Source organism: Miniopterus schreibersii, assembly GCF_964146895.1.
Source record: "Miniopterus schreibersii genome assembly, chromosome: X".
Taxonomy (NCBI): Eukaryota; Metazoa; Chordata; class Mammalia; order Chiroptera; family Miniopteridae; genus Miniopterus; species Miniopterus schreibersii.
In genome coordinates, this window is record NC_138104.1 from 69,458,576 (window position 1) to 69,484,491 (window position 25,916).

The 25,916-nt window shown below is 41.4% G+C and overlaps 2 protein-coding genes across 2 annotated transcripts in view; one reads left to right on the plus strand and one right to left on the minus strand.

Moving 5' to 3' along the window:
- The window catches only part of F8 (coagulation factor VIII), a 159,184-nt gene extending 156,707 nt beyond the window's left edge, over positions 1-2,477 (minus strand). The window contains exon 1 of the mRNA XM_081124883.1: positions 2,133-2,477. Within this exon, the coding sequence (XP_080981009.1) occupies positions 2,133-2,278 (146 nt within the window). The 5' untranslated portion in view covers positions 2,279-2,477. The remainder of the gene's footprint in view (positions 1-2,132) is intronic.
- A 3,908-nt stretch (positions 2,478-6,385) lies between these two features.
- Positions 6,386-24,211, plus strand: FUNDC2 (FUN14 domain containing 2). Its single transcript, XM_081125001.1, has 5 exons — positions 6,386-6,638; positions 11,775-11,913; positions 12,825-12,900; positions 15,323-15,454; positions 23,108-24,211. Exons 1-5 carry the CDS (start codon positions 6,506-6,508, stop codon positions 23,183-23,185), a joined length of 558 nt encoding a protein of 185 aa, XP_080981127.1. The 5' UTR covers positions 6,386-6,505; the 3' UTR covers positions 23,186-24,211.
- The last annotated feature ends 1,705 nt before the right edge of the window (positions 24,212-25,916 follow it).

Here is a 25,916-nt window from a genome sequence, read left to right on the forward strand (position 1 = left end):
GTACTAATATATATGAGAGTTTTATATGATGAATATGTCTGTTCAAATCAATGGTAAAAGATGCATTATTTGATAAATGGTGCCATTGCCAAAGACTACTGATCTGGATAGAAATAAACCTAGACAGATCCCACTTCCATACCATATACAAAAATAATTAGCAGATGAATTGAAGCCATAAATGTAAAAAGCAAAACAGTAAATTTTTACAAGAAAAACTGAAAGAATACACATACAGTCTTGACGTACAGAGAACAGTTTTAGCCAACACTGGCAATTCTGAAGCTATGAAAGAAAAGATAGATATATTTGATGATAAAAATTAAAAATATTTTTGGTAAAAGTTTTAAACAAAGTCAATAACAAAGAGTTAACACTTTTAATAATGAAAGGGTTCTCATAATTAACAAAAATGAAAAAGCCCAAAGAAAAGTGAGCGAAATGTATGAATAATCGAATCTCAAAGTAGAAATGCAGGAGCCAACAAGCATTTGACAAAAGATGCTCAACCTCAGCAGAAACGAAAGGAACGTGGGCAAATGGGGGGCATCAGTAATGCTGTCAACAATAAAAAGTAAATTTTAAAACAGAAGTAAAAGGAACACAAAGTAATGATGCAGTATCACTCTATACCGACTAGATTGGCAAATATTAAAAAAAGCAGGATAAAACTTATTGCTGATGTGAATGTAGGGAGAAGGCCATTCCTATACACTGATGGTAGAAATGTTTCAGAGTTCTGGCCTTTTTGGGAATTAAAAAGGAAGTATTACCCTCATTCCATCAATATAACTCTTGAGAATCTGTCCTGTAGGAATAAAAGCACCACTATGTAATAAGATAGGCTATACTGGCCAAAAAACTGGAATAATATGTAATCTTATATGGCCACTAAAAGGAATAAATTGAAGCTATACCAAATGACTCGCACAGAATTCTACTAAGTGATAATGAGGAAGAAAAGTGTTGTGATATCCCACTTTTGTAAAAAACAAAACAAAAAACCCCCACCAATGACTAAGAAAAGCCTTTATTTGCATATATATGTATATATGTATATGTGTGTGTTCATGAATATATATTATTATACTAGGTTTACCTAGTTGAGGATAAGCAAGAAGGGAGCTAATGTAGAAGGAGGGTGGGAAGCCAAACAGAAAGAACAAAAATGACTATAAAGTATGTATGACATGATCACATTTAATATTTACATTGCCATTATATAAGTATTGAGTTTAAATCTTTATAATACATATTTACAGAAAACAAAACAAAATTTAAAATAACTGATTTCAGCAGTCAACTTAATAAGCAAAAAATAGATCAACAAAATGAACCAAAGGAAATTAGGAAGAAGGAATGAAACAATAAAAGTAAAAGCAGAAATTGATAGGACCAAAAGATGGTTCCTGACAAGACCAGTAAAGAACTGAGAAAATTCCTGGAAATAGCATTTTTAAGAGAGGGAAAGAGAATACACACAATATACGAATAAAAAAGGAGATACAGCTATAGACACAGGATAGTTTAACAATATCACAAGACTATTATGTAACTTGATACCAATACATTATCAAATGCAGGGATAATTGCTTTCCAGGAAAATATATATAACCAAATATGACTGAAGAAGAGGTAGAAAAATCTGAATAAATCGATGAACATAGACAATATTGAAAAGGTTATTTAATACTACTTTCCCAAAATGCACCAGAACCCCCAAAAGATGAAAAGCTTCTGAACTCATGGCTAACGCTATCCTTACACCAAAACTGGGCAAAGAGATAAAAACCACACCACACGCACACACAACAGAACCGGAGACTAAACTTGTGTGTAATATTGATGGGATCTCATTGCTCTGCTTCTCTTTATGGAAGCTATGTTCTCTCATGGTCCTTGCTTCTTGGCCCTCCCTCTATCCTCTAGTTTCCAGAGTGGCAGCATGTGACAATAAGATTCAATGGACAAAACAAAACAAAATACCAACGAATAGGTCAGATCTATGAAAAGAATTCGCCTTATTTCAGGGCTTATCTAGCATCGCAGCCATTCTAACCTGATATCTGCACCTTCCTCCAACCAATCACATCCCCACAATCCTAGTTGGACCCTACAGAATATGCCTTTACCTTGTATCCACGTGGAGCTCATTGAGCAGTTCACTTTGCATGTAGTCCCAGGACAGTTCAACTGCGGCCAGGTAGTATCTTCTGGTGGCACTAAAGCTGACCGGCAAAAGGCACAGAAAGAAGCAGGTGGAGAGCTCTATTTGCATGGCTCTTATGGCTAGGAAATGTTCAACTGGAGAAACGAAAGATTAATTCTTCTCTAAAATACCTTTGGCTCCGAAGAAGAAAAAGGTGAATTTTCTATGATTTAGTGAAGTCCCCAAATTTTTGCAGAGAATTTTAGGGAACTTTACCTGCTGGATGTGACAGCAGCAGCACTAAGCAGTAAGAGATACAATTGCTTCCTTTTTAGCCCTGTGAAGCAACCACAGGAAGAACTAAATAGGAAAAGGGAGGCTGAGCTAAAGCTTAACCCATTCACCTCTGAGAGGTGGCACAGCATTCGTTTGTCCAGCATTCGGGGTACAAGAACACCGCTTTAACCAGAACCTTTAAGGAAAGGAAGAGAGGGAGGAGGAGGTCCGGGTGCAGAGGAGCTTTAATTTGTACTCATTTTCCTAGCCTACACCAACCCTCTTCCTTAGTAGCCGCAGCAGATTCTGGAATCCACTTGCATAAGCAAGGGTAACCAGTATCGGGCTAGCCGGTTTGGCTCAGTGGTTAGAGCGTCCGCCTGCGGCCTGAAGGGTCCCAGGTTCAATTCCAGCCAAGGGCACGTACCTCAGTTGCAGGCTCCATCCCCAGGCCCTGGTCGGGGCGTGTGCAGGAGGCAATCAGTCGATGTGTCTCTCTCAGGTCAATGTTTCTCTCTCTCTCCCTTCCACTCTCTCTGAAAAAGCAATGGAAAAAATATCCTCAGGTGAGGATTAAAAACAAAAGAGTAACCAGTATCCTAATAGCTTCCCTACTTCTATCCTCGCCCCTCACACAGCCACCACTAAATGACTTTTTAAAACTATAAAGCAGATCATGTCGCTCCTTTCCTCAGAGCCCTCCACTGGCTTCTGACCTCAGAGTAAGATCCTACATCTCTACCAGGGCTTAGAGCTTCTGCTATGAACTGCATGTTCCTTCTTCGGAACTCCGTGGTCTCATCTCACTCTGGCTACTGGCTCCCTTGCTCTTTTTTAAAATACAAAGCAAACTCTTGTGCCTAGAACTTAGCACTCGCTATTTCCTCTCCCTGAAACACCTTTCCCCCAGATCTCCACACATTTCCACTTCCACATCTCCTTCAAGTCTTGGCTCAAATCTTGCCTTCCCAATGAGCTCAAATATGGACCACATTTACATGGTAAGCCCTCTACTTACATCGGCACTATCGATATCCTTCCTGACTCCATTTTTATACATAGCACTCATAACCACCCGGAATTTACGTACTCTATTTATTTATCTTGCATTGTTGTTACTTGCTTCTTAAGGTTGTTTGCATTTGGCCCAGGTATAGGATACTATATCTCCTTACATCAGAAATTAGCCATACTTAGTTCAAGTAGAGACCCTACTCAGGTTAATGTATATTAGAGGGAGTGACGGCCTCCCCAAGGGCCTCAAAGTATAGGAGATGAAAAGAAACTTGAGCAGGGTTGCAATAAGAAATGTTATCACCGAGAGTCCAGTTCTGCATGGGTAAGAATGTGTTTGGCAGCAATTGGTGAGATGTTGTCCAGCTTGGAAACAAGCTGAAAGAAGGCCCCTTGATAAAAATTTGCTGTACCTCTCTCTGCCAGGCACCAGGATGCAGAGGTATAGCTGGCATGTACCACATGCCAGGAAATGTCTTAAGCGCTTTCTAATGCAGCTGTTATTCTTTCTTCATTATACAGGTGATGAAACTAAAGCATAGAGAGGTTAGGCAACTTGGCCATGGTCACACAGTTTGTAAGTGATAGCATTCAAACCCATGTAATCTGGTTCCAGAAGTCATGCTCCTAATCCTTGTCCTTTGGAGATGAATAAAATCCGATTCCTGCATTCTAGGAGATATAGTCCAATGGGGGAGACAGAAAGGTAGCCTGATAGCTATAATACAGGGTGATACATTCTCTGCCAGATGCTTTACACGTGATCTGATTTAATCCTCACAATGAGACTGCAAAAAGAGTAGCACAGATGAAGGATCTGAGGTGCAGAGAGGATAAATGGTTTGCCTAAGGCTATGCAACTACCCATTTGTCCTAGCCAGACACTGTCCTAGGCACTGGTTGCACAGTTGTGATAAATAAAAACAACTGAGAGACAATAAGCAGTACTTATAATACATGAGTATCCTATACACTGTGTCAGAAGGTAAAATAAATGTGCACAAAAGGAAAGTAAAGTCAACCCTTTGTATCAGTGGATTCTGCCTCCTGGGATTGGGGATCTTCAGATGTGGAGGGCCAATGGTAATCATTGTTCTACACCATTTTACATAAAATAATTGAGCATCTAGGGATTTGGGTAAACGTGGGGGTCCTGGAACCAACCTCCCGTGGATACCAAGGGATGACTGAAAGCAGGGGAAGGGGGAGAAGGGTGTACCAGGTTGCAATTTTAAATGAGGATGGGTCCTGGAAAGTCTCACTGAGGTTACATTTCAGCAAAGGGGTATGGCTTCTACACTGAGGGCAATGGGGAGCCATGACAAGGTTCTGAGTAGATGAGGGACATGATCACAATTACCTTTTATTTTTATTTTTTTATTGAATTTATTGGGGTGACATTGGTTAATAAAATTATATAGATTTCAAGTGTATATCATCTATATATTGTATTGTGCGTTCACCATCCAAAGTTAAGTCTCCTGTTACCACTTATCCCCCCTTTATTCTCTTCTACCTCCCCCTGAGACAGGCTAGTGAGCCAGGACAAGAGGAATAGAGAAACTGAGACAGTTAAACAAGCAGTTTGCAACCACATAGTAAGTCTTATCTTCCCTAAACCAAGGGCACTTAAGAGTAAATGGTTTGTGCTACTCCCCAACCAGAGGGTAAATAGCTTAAATCACCCTACTCAGGCAGACAGATAACAGAAATCCAATTAGTGACACTTGCCAGCCACACGCAAGGACAGATGAAGTTGAGAGAATTTCATTTGGCATATCAGCCTTTCTAAACCCTCAAAACAAAGGTCCCAGTGTGCTCTCACTGGGCGCTTTTCCCCTCCCTCTTCCCTTCTTCCTCCCCCCACAGGCAAGCATCTCCTAAACTCTAAGGGACCTCAGGAGGTTTGCATCCAGGGCAGCAATGGGCAGCAGTGGGCAGCAGCAGTTCATCCTGGCCAAACCTTCTGAACTTGTCCCCAAGGCCTCCTTTTCTCTGACTTCTTAGTGAGCCAAAGCAGCCCAACCTAGACTCATTTCCCCACTTAGTACCTCACCTGTTATCCTAGGCCCTTCCTTGTTTCACTGTCCCCAGCTTTAGTAAACATGTGGTGAATTTTTTCCTGCAGGAAGTGAAGAACCCACACACTACTGTCTGGCCCTAAGCAGACCCCTTATGGCCAGGTCCCTTTCCAGTAACCGCCCCCCCCCCCCACTTTCCCTCTGGTAATCACCCTACTGTGCGTTTTTTTTCTTAATCTTTTCACCTTTTTCACCGCAATTACCTTTTAGACTGATCTTTCTGTGGTGGTGGAGAAAATAGACTTTAGGGGGACAAAGGTAGGAGTAGGTTAACCTGTTAACTGGGGTGAGACATGGTAATTACCTGGGCTAAGGTGGTAGCACTGGAAGAGTGAGAAATGGCTGGATTTACTGTGAAGGTAAGTTTATGGGGGTTGCTGGATTTGTGGGGTTTGAGAGGAGTTCGGAATAACACCAACGTTTTTGGAAGAGTGAAGTTGCCATTAACTGAGATGGGGTGACAGCAAGAGTAGTAGTTTAGGGGTGAGGTGGAGGGGGATGTGCCCCGGCACAAAGTTAAAAGGCTCCGTAGGCATTGAAGGCAAAGAAGCTCTTTTCTTTCGGAGCGCTTCTTATTGTGATTATTTAAATGTTTTTTAAATGTCCGTCTTCCTGCACTAAAACAGCGCCGGGCACTTAGCAGACACTGATAAATATTTGCTCAATGTTTGTTTAAACAAACAGGACAAGCCTGTTTTCTTTACTTTTAGTAAAGTAATAGGTAAAATAGTCCTTACTAGGGAAAGGCCTGGTCACGATCACACCCATGGAACTCCCTACTAGGTAAGCATCAAGCTTACCAAGGCACTACCGAGAAACTCCGCCGGGAGAGGCTTTCTGCGCATGCGCCTCTCTGCTGCTGGGCGGGGCCTCGGGGCCAGTGACGGCGCACCCTGAGCCTTGTGACGCAATTGCGCGCGCGGGGGGGGGGGTAGGGAGTGACCGGCAGGAGCCCAGCCCGCCCTCTTCCGCTGTGGCCTAGGGAATGGAAACATCTGACCCACGTGCCGGAAGCCAGGTTGCGGCGACGAAGGCGCGCCACTGCGACCCCTACGACGCCGAGTCTCCAAGTGTGTCATCGCGAGATCAGTTCACCGAAATGGCCGCGTCCACTCAAGGTAGGGACGAGCACGCGCGCCGCCGGCGCCGCCGGGAGCTGTCTTCCTGGGCTGCGGAAGGGGAAGGGATCCGCGCCCGGCAGAGCTCCCCGGGGAGCCCAAGCGGCGCAGGGGCGGGGAGGGCGCCTGGGGTGTGCACCTGGCCCAGCAGTTCCCAGGGTCCGGCCAAGGTCAGGCGCCCGGCAGGGCCGACCGGCCCAGGGTGTTGCCTCCTGCTGGGCTCACAGACTTCCGGCGCCGCCCCCCAAAAACAAACACTGAGACATTCCGTCCCCGTTCTCGGTACGCCCTGGCACTTTGAGACTGGGGCGGCTTCTTTATCCCTTCGAACGCTCATCTCAGACACCTGGCACCAGTTTTCCTGTGTGCGAGGCGCCTTCGCTGGAGCTATTAATAGTTTTTAAAGAGTAGTACACTTGGGATGTACTTTGAAGTAGTCTTTGATCTAGTCTGCGTAGTCAGAGAAAGATTCCCGGCAATATCATACACAGTGGAGCACATTTTTAAATCGTGCTCTTACCCTACTTCTTTGAATGCTTCATAGTTATAGTCAATTCAGTACTTGGAACAGACTGACAATCTCAGAGGGGGAGGGGTGGGAAGAGATTAGCTAAAGAATATATATTATTATATATGCATAGCCTGTGGACACAGACTGTAGCGCGGTGAAAGCCTGGGGTGGGCGGAAATAGTGGAGGGGTCAATGGGGGGAAAAGGGGGGACATCTGTATTATTTTCAACAATAAAGATAAATTTTTAAAAATTAAATTATATAAACTTAATGTAAATTATGTTAAAACAAAGACAGTGAAAATACTCAAAACTCATCACTTTATTATTTGCCATGTTTTACTGTTATTTATGCACTTAAGGCTATTTACATTTATTGCGTCTATGTGGTGGAAATAACAGTCTGGAGCGCTACTGTGCATCTCTTCCCAAACTGCATTCAGTGATGTCACAATCCAGTGATGTCACGCTTATGGTGAGTGAATACACCAAGGAAGCTGGCACACATCACAAATCAAACCTCCCCTGAAACTGTTTGTTAAACATTTATCAGCACACTTCTGAATATAGGTGATTAAAGGATTGGAATGCACAATATAATTATTTTCCTGCAGAGTAGACTGCCCTTATTCACTTAAAATGTATATGTTGATCAAGTATTTATTTGTACCTAGGGAATTGTTGCCAGAAATTTTGAGGTCGACATCATGAATTTCAGTCTTTATCATAGTGATTATCACATAAAATGGTGATCATTGATTTCCCATAAGCAGGGCTAGTGACTTATTTTTGTCTATACAGTGCTTAGCAGTGTTGAATGACTGAATGAAGCTGTGTGAACGAAATGTCTCTAATTTGATCCCTCTTTTGAGGTAAGGGGCTTGGTAAAATTACATTAAAGCAAAACTCAAAACTCTTTCTTGTTTTCAGTGATATTTAACCCAGTGAGAGAGCTTCTTTTTCAACATAGCAGTAATGTTCTGTTATTATATTAGAATTTTCTTTTCATTTAACTACTTGTGAGGCCATAGAAGGCCTAGTTCTTCAAACATCCATATTTTGGTTCGCTTAATTGGGATTTATAATCCTTCTTGAATTATATTTTGTGTATGATATGTAATGTAGGGATTGAGGTTTTTGTTTTTCCAGAACCTAATAGTTCTAACACAGTTTGTTGAAAAGACTTTCCCCACTTAATCACCTTGGTGCCATGTTTTGAAAATCAAGTGACTGTATGTATAGATCTACTTCTTTATGCTGTATTTTCTTCCATTTATATATTTGTGTATCCTTAGGTCAGTTCTACATTGTGTCAAATATTGTGGCTTTGTAAGTCTTGAAATTCCTCGATCTTTGTTCTTTTCTCCCCAAAATTGCTTTTGTCACTTATGGCACATAGTGTTTTCCTAAATGACTACAGCAATATCTTCCATTCCACATGCTTTTTTTGTTCACTATGACTTTGACACTCTTGAGACAGACTGGTAAACCAGGATAGTTGGAATAGGGAAACTGAGACAGATAGTTAAACAGCAGTTTTCAACCACCTAGTAAATCCTGTCTTCCCTTAAAGATGACAGCTCTCTTGCATATTGGTTGGTTTTTCTTGTTAGTAGTACGTAAATGGTTTGCACTTCTCCCCAACCAGAGGGTAAACATCTTAAATCACCCTACTTGGGGGACACAGCAGAAATCCAATTAGTGCCACTTGCCAGCCACACCCAAGGACAGATGAAGAGAATAAACCTCATTTTGGTACATCAGCATAAAGCTGATGAATATTCTATTAAGATCCAACCCTAAGTACCAGGCCTTTAAAAGCCCTCAAAACAAAGGTCCCAGTGCTGTGCTCTCTCTCCCAGGAGCACACCAGTCCCTTACCCCTTTTCTTTCCCTGCAGGTGTGCATCTCCTAAACTCTAAGGGACTCTGCAAGGCTTGCAACCAGGGCAGCAATGGGCAGCAGCAGTTCATCCTGGGCAAACCCCCTGAACCTGTCCCCAAGGCCCCCTTTTCGCTGACTTCTTAGTGAGCCAAAGCAGCCCAACCTAGGCTCATTTCCCCAGCCCTTCCTTGTTTCACTGTCCCCAGTTTTAATAAATGTCCTTTACCAGAAATGCAAGTCCTCAGCAACACCTTTCTTATGATAATCAAGAAACAACTACCATAAAATTTGTTTAAAAAGATATAATTTTGAAATGGAAATATCAGGTATGAATTGAATTATCTAATTATATAATTTTTTTATCAACAGTGGAGGAAGGAGGGATAGTAAGAACTAGTGTTTATTTCGAACTGTCCAGAAGGAAGAAGCACTTTATCAAATAACCATGAATATTTATAGCATAGTTTATTTCAATCCTGTTGGATGTTTATATTGAATTAAATAGAAAATGCACCCTTTATCATGAAAAATAAATAAATAAATAAATGTCCTCTAAAATTCACCGGGGCTCTTATTGCGAAATTTTTTCCTGCAGAAAGTCAAGAATCCACACACTATGGGCCAGCCCTAGGCAGACCCACTCAGTGTCAGGTCTTCTTTTTGGTAACTCTTCACAGAGTGATGGCATCTATACTCCCTCTTGAATCTGAGTGGGAGTTTGTGACTGCTCCAACAGGATGCAGTGGAAGTAACACTGCTTGGTTTCTGAGGCTAGGTCTTAAACAGTAATATAGCTTCTGCCTACCACTGTGACTCCCTTGCTCTTTCACTTTCTCTTTTGGGACAGGCACTCTTGAACCTAGACACCATGCTTTAAGGAAGTCCAAACTAACCCACATAGAGGGGCAGCCTGTATGTGTGACTGTAGTAGATGATTCCAGACCCCTGCCTGTAAGTCTTCCAGTTGAAGCCTCGGACATGATGCAACAGGAATGTACTTTAATGCTGTATCCTGTCTGAATTCCTGATCTACAGAGTCCGAGAGCATAATCAATGATTGTTTTGCTCCATGAAGTTTTGGGGATAATTTGTTGTATGGCCATAGTAACTGGAACAGTACTATAGGCCCTTTGCATCTCCATGTAAATTTTATTTTATTTTTTTAAAAATATATCTTCATTGATTTCAGAGAGAGGAAAGGAGAGTGAGAGAGAGATAGATAGAAACATCAATGATGAGAGAGTCATTGATCGAGCCTGCAACCCGGGCATGTGCCCTGACCGGGAATCGAACCCCGATTGCCTGGATCCTAGGTTGACGCTCAACCGCTGAGCCACGCCCAGCCGGGCTCCATATAAATTTTAGAAGCAGTTTGTCAATTTCTAGATTAAAACCTGCTTTTTGATTGGGATTACATCGAGTCTGTAGATTAGTATGGAGAGAATGAACATCTTAAAACTATTGAGTCGTGCAAAACAGATATATTTATTTTATATATCTATAAATTTAGGTCATTTTTTTTTTAATATGAGATAATTACATAAGAGGTGGAACACTTTTTTTTTTTTTAATATGTCTTTATTGATTTCAGAAAGAGGAAGGGAGAGAGACAGAGAGATAGAAATATCAATGGTAAGAGTCATTGATTGGCTGCCTCCTGTGAACCCCGACTAGGGATCAAGCCTGAAACCCGGGCATGTGCCCTGACCAGGAATCGAACCCCGATCACCTGGATCCTAGGTCGATGCTCAACCGCTGAGCCATGCCTGGCCAGGCTAGGTCATTCTTTAGTTTCTCTCTGTGGTGTTTTGTTATTTATAGCATAGAGGTCATGTGCATCTTTCATTAAATTTATTCCTACATTTTCTTCCCACAGAGAAAGGGATCATATATTTTACCAACTCTGTTTCCCTTCTTAGGCAAATCACTTAACTTCTGAGCTTCCATTTCTTATTGTAAATGGAGTTAATAAATAATACCTTGTTCTGTGGGTTTAATTAGATATACACATTTATTGCTTAGCACATTGCTTGGTAACTAGTAAGAGCTTAGTGAAATAAACATTATCTCTTATATTTATTATCACTGGAGATCTACATAATACTGAGAGTCTGTCAGTTTGTTGGCTGTTGAATAGTATTGAGTTACTCCTGAAAAGGAGAAGAAAATGAAGGAAATCCATTTCATTTAGGATGCATTTTAAGTATTACTAGCAGCTTTTCCCATATCCTTTCAGTTGTTTTTAAATATGAGAGGAGCCCAGCCACCGTGGCTCAGTGTTGTCGTTCAGTGGTTGAGCGTTGAACCTAGGAACCAAGAGATCTCGGGCTTGATTCCTGGTCAGGGCACATGCCTGGATTGTGGGCTCGATTCCCAGTAGGGGGCATGCAGGAGGCAGCCAATTGATGATGTTTCTCTCTCATCGATGTTTCTATTTCTCTACCCCTCTCCCTTCTTCTCTCTCTAAAAACCAATAAAAACATATTAAATTTGAGAGGAAAAACTATAGAGTACTGATTCTAAATCATCTAGGTTTTTTCCTCTAAGACAGATATTATTTGATTTTAGTTTGATTTTCAAAAATTGCTAGTCAGAATTTCAGAGTTAATTTACTATTTAAAATAGAATAATTGAAGGTTCTTATTCCAACTCTCTCTTTTTAAATCTCTTAATCTAGTTAGGAATTATAGTAATTTATTGTAAAAGTGTCTATTTTCTTATTCAGTATCTTAATTCTTATAGGACATTTTGAGTCACTGGACCTTGCAGAATATGCTAAAAAGCAGCCATGGTGGCGCAAGCTGTTCGGGCAGGAAACTGGCCCCTCAGCTGAGAAGTATAGCGTGGCAACTCAGCTGCTAATTGGAGGTGTCACTGGATGGTAAGTGATGTGAAAGATGTCCAGTGTCTTTTTTTTTTTTATATGGTTTAGTATTGTGGTTACAGGAATAATCTCCTTTAACCAATAAAAGCTTGTTGAATTCTGTGAAATAGATCACTTAATGTGTAGCATTTATCTAAACATCATGTTAAAGTGCTGTTTAATGGCTACACATAGTATTTACTACATGCCAGGTACTGTTTAAAGTATATATATATATATATATATATATATATTTCATTTCCTTCTCACAACTCTGAAATTGGTACTGTTATTATCTATCCTCATATTCCCCCAGTTTTTTTGAGAAATAATTGACATACATCACTGTATAAATTTAAGGCTTACAGCATGATGGTTTGATTTACATATATTGTGAAATGATTATCATAGCAGGTTTGGTTAACATCCATCATTTCATATAAACACAATAAAAAGAAAAGAAGAAAAATTCTCCTTGTGATGAGAACTCTGAGGATTTGCTCTCCTAATAACTTTCCTATATATCATATAGCAGTGTTAACTATAGTCATCATGTACATTACATCCCTGGTGTTTATAATTGCAAGTTTGTACCTTTTGACCACCTTCCTCCAATTCTCCCTCCCCCTACTCTCTATCTCTTTTTCTAGGATTCCACATATAAATGAGATCATGCAGTATTTGTCTTTCTCTGTCTGACTTATTTCACTTAGCATAATGCCCTCTAGGTCCATCCATGGTGTTGCAAATGGTAAGATTTCCTCAATTTTTTATGGCTGAATAATATTTCAGATATATATAATATTTATATATTTAATATTTCATTATATATATGTATATATATGTGTGTGTATATATATATCTCTCACAACTGTTTCTGTATACCTAACAGGCTATCAACTTGTCTGATGTTGGTTTGATTTTTGTAGGTGCACAGGCTTCATATTCCAGAAGGTTGGAAAGTTGGCTGCAACAGCTGTGGGAGGAGGATTTTTTCTCCTTCAGGTCTGTATGTGAATATTCCTAGATATTTGGAAATTCCACTTGCCCATTAGGGATGTGGTATGAGGAGCTATAATATATTACATGAGAATAGCCTCTGCACTTGTTTACATGAACTATTTGAAACTCCAGTGACCTTTGAATCAAATTTTATCAATTACTAGTTGCATTTTATTTTGTCATTTATAACATGGAGACATAACTATTTATTTCTTATCATAGCTCCCTTTCAGGGTCTTCTGAAATGTCTTTGCATAGACTTTTACTATTTTTTTCCATATAGGTTTTGTATATCTGTGGTTTGATTTTATTCCTAGATTCCTGATAGCTTTAGTTGCTCTTATGGCACTTGTCCCCAGTCCTAAGGCTTTTCCCCAGTTGATAGATACAGAATGATACAGCTAATGATGTGGAACATCTTTTCATCTGTTTTGGTAAAGTGTCTAGGTATTTTTCCCATTTTTAAATTGGGTTGTCTGTTTCTATACTTTCTATTATTTTCATTTATTTTTTTGTTAATCTTCACCCAAGGATATTTTTTCCATTGATTTTTAGAGAGTGTGGAAGGGAGGGAGGGAGGGGGAGAGAGAGAGAGAGAGAGAGAGAGAGAGAGAAACATCAATGTGAGAGAGACACATTGATTAGTTGCCTCCTGCACACGTCCCAACCAGAACCGAGGATCGTACATGCAACCCAGGTACGTGCCCTTGACCAGGAATTAAACCCGAGACACTTTGGTGTGTGGGCTGATGTTCTTAACTCCTGAGACACACCAGCCAGGGCTCTATACTTTTGATTCTGTCCCATTAATCTATGTATCTATCCCTTCTCTAATACCACACTGTCTTGATTGCTGTGATATTATAGTCAGTCTTAAGATCAGGTAGTATGATTCCTCCAACTCTGTTCTTTATAAAAAATCATTTTGGCTCTTCTACTTTCTTTCCTTTCCATACACATTTTAGAATGAGCTTGTTTATCCATCTGTAAAACATCCTGCTGGGACTGGGAGAACTCTGTAGCTCAATTTGGAGAGAATTGGAGGTTATTTCTATGTCAAGTCTTCATTCTGTGTAAATGGCCTGTCCCTACAGTTATTTGGGTCATCTTGGAGTTCTTCAGCATTTCATGGTTTTCAGCATACAGATCCTGTAGGACATTTGGGTTATTTCCTGTAATTGACCGTTAGAAGTAAAGCTGCCATGATGAGCTGCTGTTCTGGGTGTGGTGTAATGGTGCGCGCAGTTTCGGTGTTGCTAGATAATGGCAAATTACTCTCTTGAAAAGCTACTAGGTAACACTCTCAGTAAGAGTGGATAAGAGCATCTATTTTCCCACATCCTTACAAATGCTGGATATTTTCAATCTTTTAATTGTCTCCAATCTGATAAAAAGTTATAGTAGCTCATTAGTTTTCATTTCCTTGATTACTTGTGAAGGTGAACTTTTACTTTGGTGCCTTTACCTATTTTTTAAGTTTTTTTTTTTCTTCTTATCGATCTCTAGAAGAATTTCACTTTTTATGAATATTAATGTTTTGTTTATTATATATATTGCAGATATTTTCTGCAGCCAGGGTTGGGTAACTTAGTTGGTGGTGCCATTAACTAAAATAGAGACTAGATGAAGAGCAACAATGCAGGAGGAAGCTATAGAGGGGAAAAGAGTTTCAGTTTTAGATACTTGGAGATATTCAGGTAGATATAACTTAACAAAAATTTGTTGGAGAGAAGCAATATTGATGGGGGATTGATTGATAGGCTGTAAGCAGTTTCTTGGTTCCATGGATAATACTAATCCATTAAAAACCTGCGTGTTTGAATTAGTTTTTTCAGTTCACACTTTCTTGATGAAATTGTTTTCCCCGAGTTTTAGTGTTTGCACCTGCTGTCTTTACCAAGGGAAGTAGGCATATTCTATAGTTATATTCTGGTGTACTTCTCCCGGTACCCGTTACATGAAGTTGCTTGTGAGAAATCTCTATGGGGCCATGTGCTGGATTTTCTGAGCAGCACTAATTGCTACCTGAAAGCCTTGCTCTGTTCAAGAAACAGACTTCTGTTGGCTGTAAAGCTTGTTTCTTCACCTTACATCTTGACTTCCAATTCTGATTTTAGCATTTTATTTTTTAAGCTAACTTAAAACTTTTTAGAGAGGGGTAAGAGTACAAGTAAAGTAAAAGAATTGCCAGCAGTCATTGAAGGGCAGTCTGTTGAATTCTGATGTCAGACATAGGACCTTGCACATAGGGTGGATGCTGAGTAGATGATGAGTGAATGTCGCCATCACACAAAGATCTGGAAGACAAATGTCTCCAAAAATGGAAAGTCAGAAGGGTTTTTGATAATGTACTTCAGTGATTTACCTTGACAAAAAGAAATAACAAGCTTGTGTTTCTTGTTTCTTGCTATCTTTGAAACTATAGATTGCAAACCATACTGGATACATCAAAGTTGACTGGCAACGAGTAGAGAAGGACATGAAGAAAGCCAAGGAACAGCTGAAGATCCGTAAGAACAACCACATACCTACAGAGGTGAAAAGCAAAGCTGAGGAGGTGAGACTGGTTTTGTTTATGTGAAGTGTGTGAAGGGTGCAGACAATTTTGTGTGTACAAAAAGGGGGCTAGACTCACCTATTTGCCAGCTCTGGATGGAATAGCTTCACCTCAGACATTCTTTTTAAATCCTGAGGACATGCTTAGAGAGAGGAAAGGAGGAGGGGGAGAAAGAGAGAGGAAGGGGGGGAAAGAGAGAAAGCGGGAGAGGGGCAGGGTGAGGGAGAGGGAGAGGGAGAGAGGGAGAGAAACAGAAACATCAATCGGTTGCCTTCCGTACATGCCCCTACTGAGGATCAAACCAGCAACCCAGGTTATGTGCCCTGAGCAGACAACATTCAACCAACTGAGCCACTCTGGCTGGGCCTGCGACATTTTCTTTAAAGCTGGGTAATTAAAGTGTTTGGTGACTTGTCAGTGAGTGAGAATGCAAAGTGATATGTGTGCATATGTGAGTCTGTCATCTCTTGAACTAGTTCTTGTAAGGGTGGGGGCAGTGCAGCAAGTGGGGAGGATAAGGATGAACATTGTACAGCCAGTAGGATCACTTCCGTATCCATGTGCACACCTCTGAAATGTCCATACTTTACCTGTTCTACATGAAACTGGTGGAATGTCTAGCCTTGGGGATGGCAACCTTTTTTTGTACAGGGCTAAATGGTTTGTAAGCCATTTGGTCTTTGTTACAACTACTGAACTCCACTGTGTAGCATGAAAATAACCATAGATGATATGTGAGGGCAGCTGTATTGCAATGGGACTTTATTTAAAAACACGCAGCTGACTGGATTTGGCCCATGATGTATAGTTTGCTAACCTCTGATCTAATGCATAAAACTGAGTTAGCTTATATTGGCTGGCACTGGAGGAACAGGAAATTTTTTTCCTTTTTAAAAAGATGTATTTTGCTACTGATGTATTACCTTTAAAAAGATGTCAAATGTCCCAAAGAAATAAGTGCACTGAACTGCAGAGAAATAAACCAGGATCCAGGTGCCTGGCACTTTCCATAGCCCAGAGCAATGGAGTTCCAGATTCACATAGGAAAGGGGAAGGATTTATGATTTACTCTAGTAGTTACAGGAGAAAGCCATTTAATCAAATAGAATAGGTGGTAGTAGGTGAACTTGGGCTAAACATGGCAGATTAAACACATGCATTTATCTCTGCTTCCTTCTGAAATATATCTAAATATGTTTGTGTGTGTGTGTGTGTGTGTGTGTGTGTTTTTAATTGATTTCAGAGAGAGGAAGGGAGAGGGAGAGAGAGAAACATCAATGATGAGAGTCATTGATCGGTTGCCTCCTGTACACCCTACTGGGGATCAATCCCGAAATCCCGGCATGTGCCCTGAGTGGGCATCAAACTGTGACCTCCAGGTTCATGGATCGATGCTCAACCACTTAGCCACACCGGCTGGGCTGAAATATATCTAAATATATTTCAAAATAAAAATGTTTAAACCCACAAGAACCAAGAGAACAGGAGAGGAATACCAGTAGACAACAAATGTCAGCCAGGTTTTGGGAGTTGGAAAGCAGATAGATGAATGGTAAATGACTTAGACTAGAAAAATACTGAACATACAACTCCACATTGCCAGGTACATGATGACAGTTTTTGTATGATGGTGAGTGGTTGGCCCAAGTTGGTCTTTTACCCAGAGTGGAAAGTGGCATTTGTGGGGACCCAGAAGCACAGATAATCCCACCCCTCCTTTCCCCCCTTCCTTCCCCCTTCCATCCCTCTTCCTCAAGCTCAGGTATGAAAGTTACACTTTCCTCATTTTGCCTTTTTTTTTCTTTAAACGTGTAAGTTCTTTGATTAATCTCTCCCCGCCCCCCACCTTCCCTCTGAGATCCCTCAGTCTGTTCCATGCTTCTATGTCTCTGGGTCCACTTTGTTCATCAGTTTATTATGTTCCACATATAAGTGAGATCATATGATACTTGTCTTTCTCTGACTGGCTTATTTCACTTAGCATAATACTTCCTAGTTCCCTCCATGCTGTGCCAAAGGATAAAAGGTCCTTCCTCTTACAGCTGCATAGTATTCCATGGTGTCAACGTGGCACAGCTTTTTTATCCACTCATCTACTGATGGGCACTTGGGCTGTTTCCAGACCTTAGCTATTGTAAATTGCACTGCTATGAACATAGGGGTGGATAAGTTCTTTGTGCTTGGTGTTTCAGGTTCCTTAGGATATATTCCTAGAAGTGGGATCACTGGGTCAAATGGCAGGTCAACTTTTAATCTTTTGAGGAAACTCCATACTGCTTTCCATAGTGGCCGCACCAGTCTGCATTCCCACCAGCAGAGTACTAGGGTGCCCTTTTCTCCACACCCTCCCCAGCACTTCTAGTTCCTTAATTTGTTGATGGTAGCCATTCTGACAGGTGTGAAGTGATACCTCATTGTGGTTTTATTTTTTAATTTTTTAACTTTTTTTGGACTCTCAATTTTATTTTATTGATCAGTATTTTACCTTATGCTAGTAGCATTTTTTTAAAAACTTATCTTTATTGTTGAAAGTATTACAGGTGTCCCATTTTTTTGCCCCCAATTGACCTCCTCCACCTCGCTCCCACCCCCTCTCCAGGCCTTCAACCCGTCATTGTCTGTGTCCGTGGGTTATGCATATATGCATATAACTTCTTTGGTTAATCTCTTCCCACCCTCCACCCCCTTCCCTCTGAAATATGATCGTCTGTTACATGCATCAATGTCTCTGGATCTGTTTAGTTCATCAGATTCTTTTGCTCTTTAGCTTCTTGTTAAAGGACCCTTCAACATTTCCTGTAGTGCTGGTTTGGTGGTGATGAACTCCTTTAGCTTTTCCTTGTCTGAGAAGCTCTTTATCTGACCTTCAATTCTAAATGATAGCTTTGCTGGGTAGAGTCATCTTGGTTGTAGTTCCATGTTTTTCATCACTTTGAATATTTCTTGCCACTCCCTTCTGGCCTGCAAAGTTTTTGTTGAGAAATCAGCCGACAGTCGTATAAGATTCTCTCTTTGTCTTTAACCTTTGTCATTTTAATATGATGTGTCTTGCTGTGGGCCTCTTTGGGTTCCTCTTGTTTGGGACCCTCTGTGCTTCCTGGACTTGTAAGTCTGTTTCTTTCCCCAGGTAGGGGAAGTTTTCTGTAATTATTTTTTCAAATAGGTTTTCAATTTCTTGCTCTTTTTCCTCTCCTTCTGGCATCCCAATAATACGAATGTTGGGCCTCTTGAAGTCCCAGAGGCTCCTTATGCTATCTTCATATTTCTAGATTCTTTTTTCTTTTTGCTCTTCTGGTTGGGCGTTTTTTGTTTCTTAATGTTCCAAATTGCTGATTTGATTCTCAGCGTCCTCTACTCTGCTGTTGATTCCCTGTAAATTATTCTTCCTTTCAGTTCCTGTAGCCTTCATTTCAAATTGGTACTTTATTATGTCATCAATTTTCTCAGTTATTTTCATCATACTCTTACTAATGTCCTTGAGCATCCTTATAACCATTATTCTGAACTCTGTATCTGTTAGCTTGCTTGGATCTATTTCATTTAGTTCCTTTTCTAGAGATTTCTTCTGTTCTTTCCTTTGTGACATGTTTCTTTGCCTCCACATTTTGGCTGCTTCCTGGTGTTTGTTTCTATGTATTAGGTAGAGCTGCTATGTCTCCTGGAATTTGTAGAGTGTCTTTGTGTAGTAGGTGTCCTGTAGGGCCTAGTGGCTCAGCCTCCCCAGTCACCTGAGCTGGGCCTTCGAGGTGCTCCCCTGTGTGGGTTGTGTGCACTGTCCTGTTGTAGTTGAGCCTTGGTTGCTGTTGGCATCCCTGGGAGGAACTGACCCCCAGACCAATCAGCTGTGAGGACCAGCTGCAACTACAGCCAGAGAGCTGCTGTGCTGGAGACACCCCTAAGGAGCAGGATTTACTTCAGTGGAGCTTTGGTGTTCACCAAGTGTGCCCCTTGAGTGTGTCACTTGTGGATGTGGTAGGGTTGTAATACAGCGTGGTTGAGTCTAACAACCAGGTGCACTGTCTCTGAGGCCTCCTGGGAGGTGCAAAGTCAGCCTGTACCAGTGCCTTGCCCAGGGCCACCCAGCATGAGCTACACAGCAAACCGTAGATGGCTGCTACTTGTGCTGGGCTTGGTGTTGTCCAGCAGAGGCCAAGCTATGAGCCAATGCAGGCTGCTGCTAGTGCCAGGCCTGGGGCCACTTATCAAGCCATATGGGGCACGCTGGTGCTTTTTTGAGAGATTTTAGTAAAATCCTAAGCATGAGGCTCGAGAGGCCACTTGTACAGAAAAACCACTGGAAATGGCTTGGATGAGTCTGCAGGCAGGGAGGGGTGGGGCCTCCGGGAATCACAGGGGTGGGGCCAAAGGTGTGATTCGGGTGCTGGCCATTCAAATATGGCGCCTGCAGGCCCGCTGTGCACAGAGAGGACTCACCAAAGGAGCAGTGGCCTCTGCCAGCTCTTCTGCCTGGGAGAAAGCTGCCCCTCCACCTCTCACCCGGATTTCAGGCAAGTTAGTTCCTCCCCAAGTGTCCCAGTTTCCTTTCTGGCTGCTGCCTGGCGCTGGGCTCAGAGGGAGCATGTCTGAGTGAGTCCATCCACCAGCCCTTTAAGAGGAGCTGCTGGGGCTCCCTCAGCCTCCGAGACCCTCAGCTACAGTCCCGCTGGTTTCACAGCCCGAAGCTGTGGGGACGTCTCTTCCCAGCCCTGGAGCCCTGGGCTGGGGGCCTGCTGTGGGGCTGGGACCCCTCCCTCCTCTGGGAAACCCCACCGCCGAGATTCCCTCCCGGGTTTCAACCGTGGCACCGGGTGTGGGCCCGGGGCCAGGTCTCTGCGTCTGCGCCCCTCCTACTGGTCTCGGTGCTTCTTCAGTTCCCTGGTTGTGGGGCTTCTGTTCAGCCAGATTTCAGGAGGCTCTGAGTGATGGTGGTTCTGTATTTTAGTTGTAATTTTGATGTGGTTGCGGGAGGCGGCGGGTGCAGCTGTTACCTACGCCACCATCTTGTTTCTATCTCATTGTGGTTTTAATTTGCATCTCTCTGATGATTAGTGATTTTGAGCATTTTTTCATATGTCTCTTAGCCATTTGTATGTCCACTTTGGAGAAGTGTCTGTTTAGGTCCTGTGCCATTTTTAAATTGGATTGTTTCTCTTCCTTTTGTTAAGTTGCATGAGTTCCTTAAATAATTTGGGTATTAACCCTTTCTCAGATATTTCATTGGCAAATACGTTCTCCCATACAGTGGGCTGCCTTTTCGTTTTGTTGATGGTTTCTTTTGCTGTGCAGAAGCTTTTTATTTTGATGCAGTCCCATTTCTCCTTAGTTTCTCTTGCCCTAGGAGATGTTTCAGCAAACATATTGCTATGAGAGATGTCTGAAATTTTGCTGCCTATGTTTTCCTCTAGGATTTTTTATGATTTGATGTTTTACATTTAAGTCTTTTATCCATTTTGAATTTACTTTTGTGTATGATGTAAGTTGGTGATCTAGTTTCATTTTTTTGCATGTATCTGCCCAATTTTCCCATCATTTTGCCTTTTTTATTCAAACTGTTACAAAAGTAATACATGATTGTTGAAAACTTTAATGATACTGGAAGTATAATAATAAAAAGAATAAGGTTAATGTTTAATTAGGACCAACTGTTGACTCATAGAGGGAACTTGTTATAAGCTGACCAGAAGGTTTGGAATTTGTTTATTCCACAAATTTTGGTATTCCTGTTCATGGCCTGGCACTGTCACATGCCTCAGGGATAATGGCTGTTTCCCCGCTCAGAGGAGGTAGGGAATGAAAATGATAAAATTCAGTATTTAGCCACAATAGTGACTTCAGTGAGAACAGTTTTAGTGGGGTGGTGGAATTGAAAGCCAAACTGCAACAACTTGAGGAGTGAGCAGGAAGTAAGAAAGTAAAGATAATGAAAGAAAGCAATTATTTCAGGAAGTTGTATGATTTTTTCGCCCATTCCCCCTAATGGCAGATGGCAAAAGACAGTGCCTCAAGGAGGGAAATAGGAAGTCCATTTGAGTCAGGGAGAGTGAAAGTGACACAGGAAGACTTAGGCCCAGTGCAAGTGAGGGGGCTGTTGGGTCTTAGGAGGATGGAGTACTAGAGTGGAAAAGGTCAGGGGAAGGTCAGGATATGAGTGGCTTTAAATGGTTGGGTGATGAAGTCATTGTACTTCAGTTCCAGAAATGATTAGGCCAGAATGCCAGATGTGTTGTCCCTATGAACACTTTTGAAGGTGGTTGTTGTACTTGGAAGAAAGTTCTCTTACCGAAGTTCTCTCTGAAATGGAGATTATAGAACACAGACATAGGAGCCAAAGGGTGCCGGGTGTATGTTCTGAGCTTCAGATAATTGGGAACTTTTTTTTTAAATCCTCACCTGCGGATATTTTTTCCATTGACTTCTAGAAAGAGTGGAAGGGAGGGAAGGAAGGCAGGGGAGAGAGAGAGAGAAACATCGATGTGAGAGAGACACATTGATTGGCTGCCTCTCACACGCCTCCCACTAGGAATGAGGAAACTGCAACCAAGGTACATGCCTTGGATTGGGAATCAAACGCGTGACCTTTCGTTCTGGGGGCCCACACTCTAACCAGTGAGTCAAACTAGCCAGGGCAAAGTGGGAACTTTTATAGAAGGTAGGAGGCTTTGGGAATTTTAAAGAAAATAAGGATCTCACCTATTAATCATCCTCTGATGTGGTGAAGTGTGAGAATAAGAATTCATAGCATCTGCTTGAGAAGAGGTCTCAGAGGGGGATGGATGGATAGATGGACAGATGTGATGGATATGATGAATGTATGGAGAAATTTGGAGGAGAGATTCAGAGTGAGCAGCCTCCACTGGAGTGTAGGTGTTTAAGAAAATGGAAGGAGTGAAATTAGAAATCTTGAATTACCTCTAACCAGTTTATTGTTACAGCTTTACTCTTTCCCCATAACTGCCCCATGAACTCTGTCCTTCCCTGTTCCTACATGAACTTTTGGGCAGATTTCTTAGCTCTATTACTAAAGACAGAATCCATTGGGTTGCCCTTGACTTCTCTTCCTCATCCCCCATATGGCCAGTTATCTGGTCACACAAAGTCCTATCTCGAAAACATCTCTCTCTCTTTTTTGAAATCCTCACCCAAGGATATTTTTTCCATTGCTTTTCAGAGAGAGTGGAAGGGGGAGTGAGAGGGAGAGAGACACATCGATTGGTTGCCTCCCACACATGCCCCGACCAGGGCCAGGGATCGAGCCTGTAACTGAGGTATGTGCCCTTGGCCAGAATTGAACCGGAGACCCTTCAGTCCATGGGCCAAAGCTCTAACCACTGAGCGAAACCGGCTAGGGCTCAAAAACATCTCTTGAATTTGATTACAGTAGCACCCCTGCCACCACCTTGATCCAAAAACCGGTTGTCTCACTTCCTGATCTGTGTCCTCTTCCTGTTGGGCCTCCTGTAGTCTTCTCCCCACAGCAGCCAGAAGTCATTTTCACATGTATGTCCATTCATAGTTTCCATTGCCCTGTGGGTAAAGTACAAACTACTCAACAGATGAGGGGATTGGCATTGTAAGATTGCATAGATGATAGAGACGATTTTTTCTAATACTATCCTTAGTAAAATAGCCCATTATGCTATCTTCTGTTCCTAGATGGTGTCATTCGTGAAGAAGAACGTTCTAGTGACTGGTGGATTTTTCGGAGGCTTTCTGCTTGGCATGGCATCCTAAGGAGAACAACTTCACTTCCATTAGTCCTGATTTTTCCACCTAGACCAGCCTCTTCACTCCATCATAAGACATCGAGCCTCCTCTTCCTCCCTGACCTCTTCTCCTGTGCCTTCCTCCCTGCTGTAGCATATACGAATGGCTTCTATAGGCATCTGTTGATACAAACTGATACAGCCCTACTGTGAGCCTCACTACAACAGCGGAAGAGACAATAGACATTAGCTCTCCTCCCAGAACACTCCCCACTTGACTAATGTATAGGTCAGCAAGAATGTTCCTTTCCCCCCTACATAACATACTAGCACACAGTGCAAGATGGCTCACCATGGAGGATGAATGGATCCTCAAAGATTGCCCCAAACTTGATTTGGAAAAGGAATAACAAGCACGTAGACACCTCATTATGTGCTCCATGGGAAGGAACTGAATACATTTGCCTTTAACCAAGAAAGATTTTGGTGTCTACTTTCTTTTTTAGTTGGTTTTAGATTACAAAAAGAGGTATTTATAACTGCTATAGTAATCCTGGCATAAGCACTGCAATTGAAAAATTATGCATATAGAATGAACTTGTGCTAAACGTATATATGCTGCACTGAAGATACTGTGTTTGGTGGGAAAATCTTTAGGGAAATTAACCAATAGATACAGTGTATAGTCAGACTTAACAAATCATTTTGGGGCATTAAAGATGTTATCTGGGTTTTCCACCATACAGAATAATGCATCTCGTGGCTATTCCCAAAGGGTTTGTTTATGGTAAAATAAGTGACTTTAGGTGGGAGAAGGAGGAAGCTCTTGGATTTTTGGTTTTAAGCTTTGAAATGTGAGGTATTCTTTACTTCTTGACAAAGCATTAGGACTAGTCCTAGCTCCTCTGCCAATTCTACTATTTCTTTATCCAGTTAGTATAAAATATATAAACATTTGAACCAGAGTGTTAAAGAGGTAGCATCCCAGGTATTCAGAATTGAAAATGGTGGCAATAGCACATGTGAAATAAATTATTTCCATCATGAAATGTAATCTGCTGTCTCATGACTCTGACTCTTAGACTTACTCTTTAAAATAAAAGTATATGGACACACATATGCTCAGAATCTTAGCACATTTTGCTCTAATGGCCTGATACCACATCTGCAACCCTATTTAGAATATCTGCTTCTAGAGGACAAGGTTTGTACGTTCACTATTTTACCCATGGAGCCTAGCACTTAATAGGTACTCACTAGTTGCTGAATACATGAATAATGATCTCATACAAAGGTATCTGGAAAAGGGACTGATGCAAAGAATTGAGACTTTATGAGTTCTGAGAATGCAGAAAACTTGGAATTAGCTCTTAAACTTGCACATGATCCCTTGCAAATGTATGTTTTCAAGGCCTGCCTTTTAAAGTGTTTGCCTTTTAACTTATCTTGGGAATGATGTATTGAATGTGGAAATTGTAGCTACCAGTGGATGTGTGGAACTTTTCCTAATTCATCCATTTGCATTTTTCTCATTATACTACGGCAGTACTTAAAGGCAGCTTAAGTTATTTTGCTTGCAGTGTGTATGAATTGTCCCCAGTAGTAATACTATGAGCCTCTATGTTGCATATTTTTATATAAGAACTTAAAGCTTTTTCACTTTTTATTATGGAAACTTTCAAACATATACAAAAGTAGAGAAAATAATACAATGACCCCCTGTGTATCCATCACCCACCTACAATGACAATCAAATTATAGCTTGTTTTATCAATTATTTTGAAATAAATACCAAATGTGTCATTTTATCTATTTTAGTATGTATCTCTAAAAGGTAAGAACTCTTTAAAAATCATAAATACAATACCCTATTATCATACCAAAAACTAATAATTCTTTAATATCATCAAATATCTAGTCAGTGTTCAAGATTTCCTGTCTTTTAAGTTTTATATTTGGTCGGTTTGAATCAAAATCCATATAAGGTCCACAATGCATTTGGATGATATATCTCTTAAGTCTCAATCTTATGTGTCCTTTTTGACTTCCAGTATATTTTTTGAAGACACTGAGTTATTCCCTAGTTCCCTACCTTCTGCTTCTGATGCCTGGGTACCTGGGTTATGTCAAATATGACGATCAAAGCTGAAGCCATATGATGACTCTACTCATGTGACTCATCCAGACCAATGGAATCGTGACTATAAAACCTAACTGAAGTGCCCTGTACACTTCAGTTGCATGTTGGAGAGAGTGGCCACTGAATGCTTCTCTAGTAATGTGTGAGTTGCCTTTTGTCCATCTATTTTTTTCTGTGATTATAGGTGATAACAAAGGTTAGCAGGTTGGTCTAAGCTGCTTTGAGTGGGTTGTAATATTAAATAGACTGAAATAAGTTCTATAGGTCCTATCTAAAGTTTATTTCCAGCTGTCTGCTTCTGGGACCCGAGAGGCATGGTTGAGGTCAATATTCCACGTTGGCCTCATCCTGCTGCTATGAGAATAGCCCTGAGTTCTGCCCACTGAGTGGGCCACCACCTGTGGCTGTGCAGAGCTGGTGCTGATGTGGAGCAGTGGCAGTGGTCTGGCACACATCTTGGGTTTCAGGTGAGCTGAACCACCAGTGAAGTAGGCTCAGGCGTTTAGGGGAGCCTCTCAATTGAGGCCCTATTGCCAGTAGCTTTGCTTCAGGTGGTGAAGTGTGAGAAAAGATTTTCTTTAAAAGAAGAGCTGCCACCCCTTCATGCAAAACCAAGACA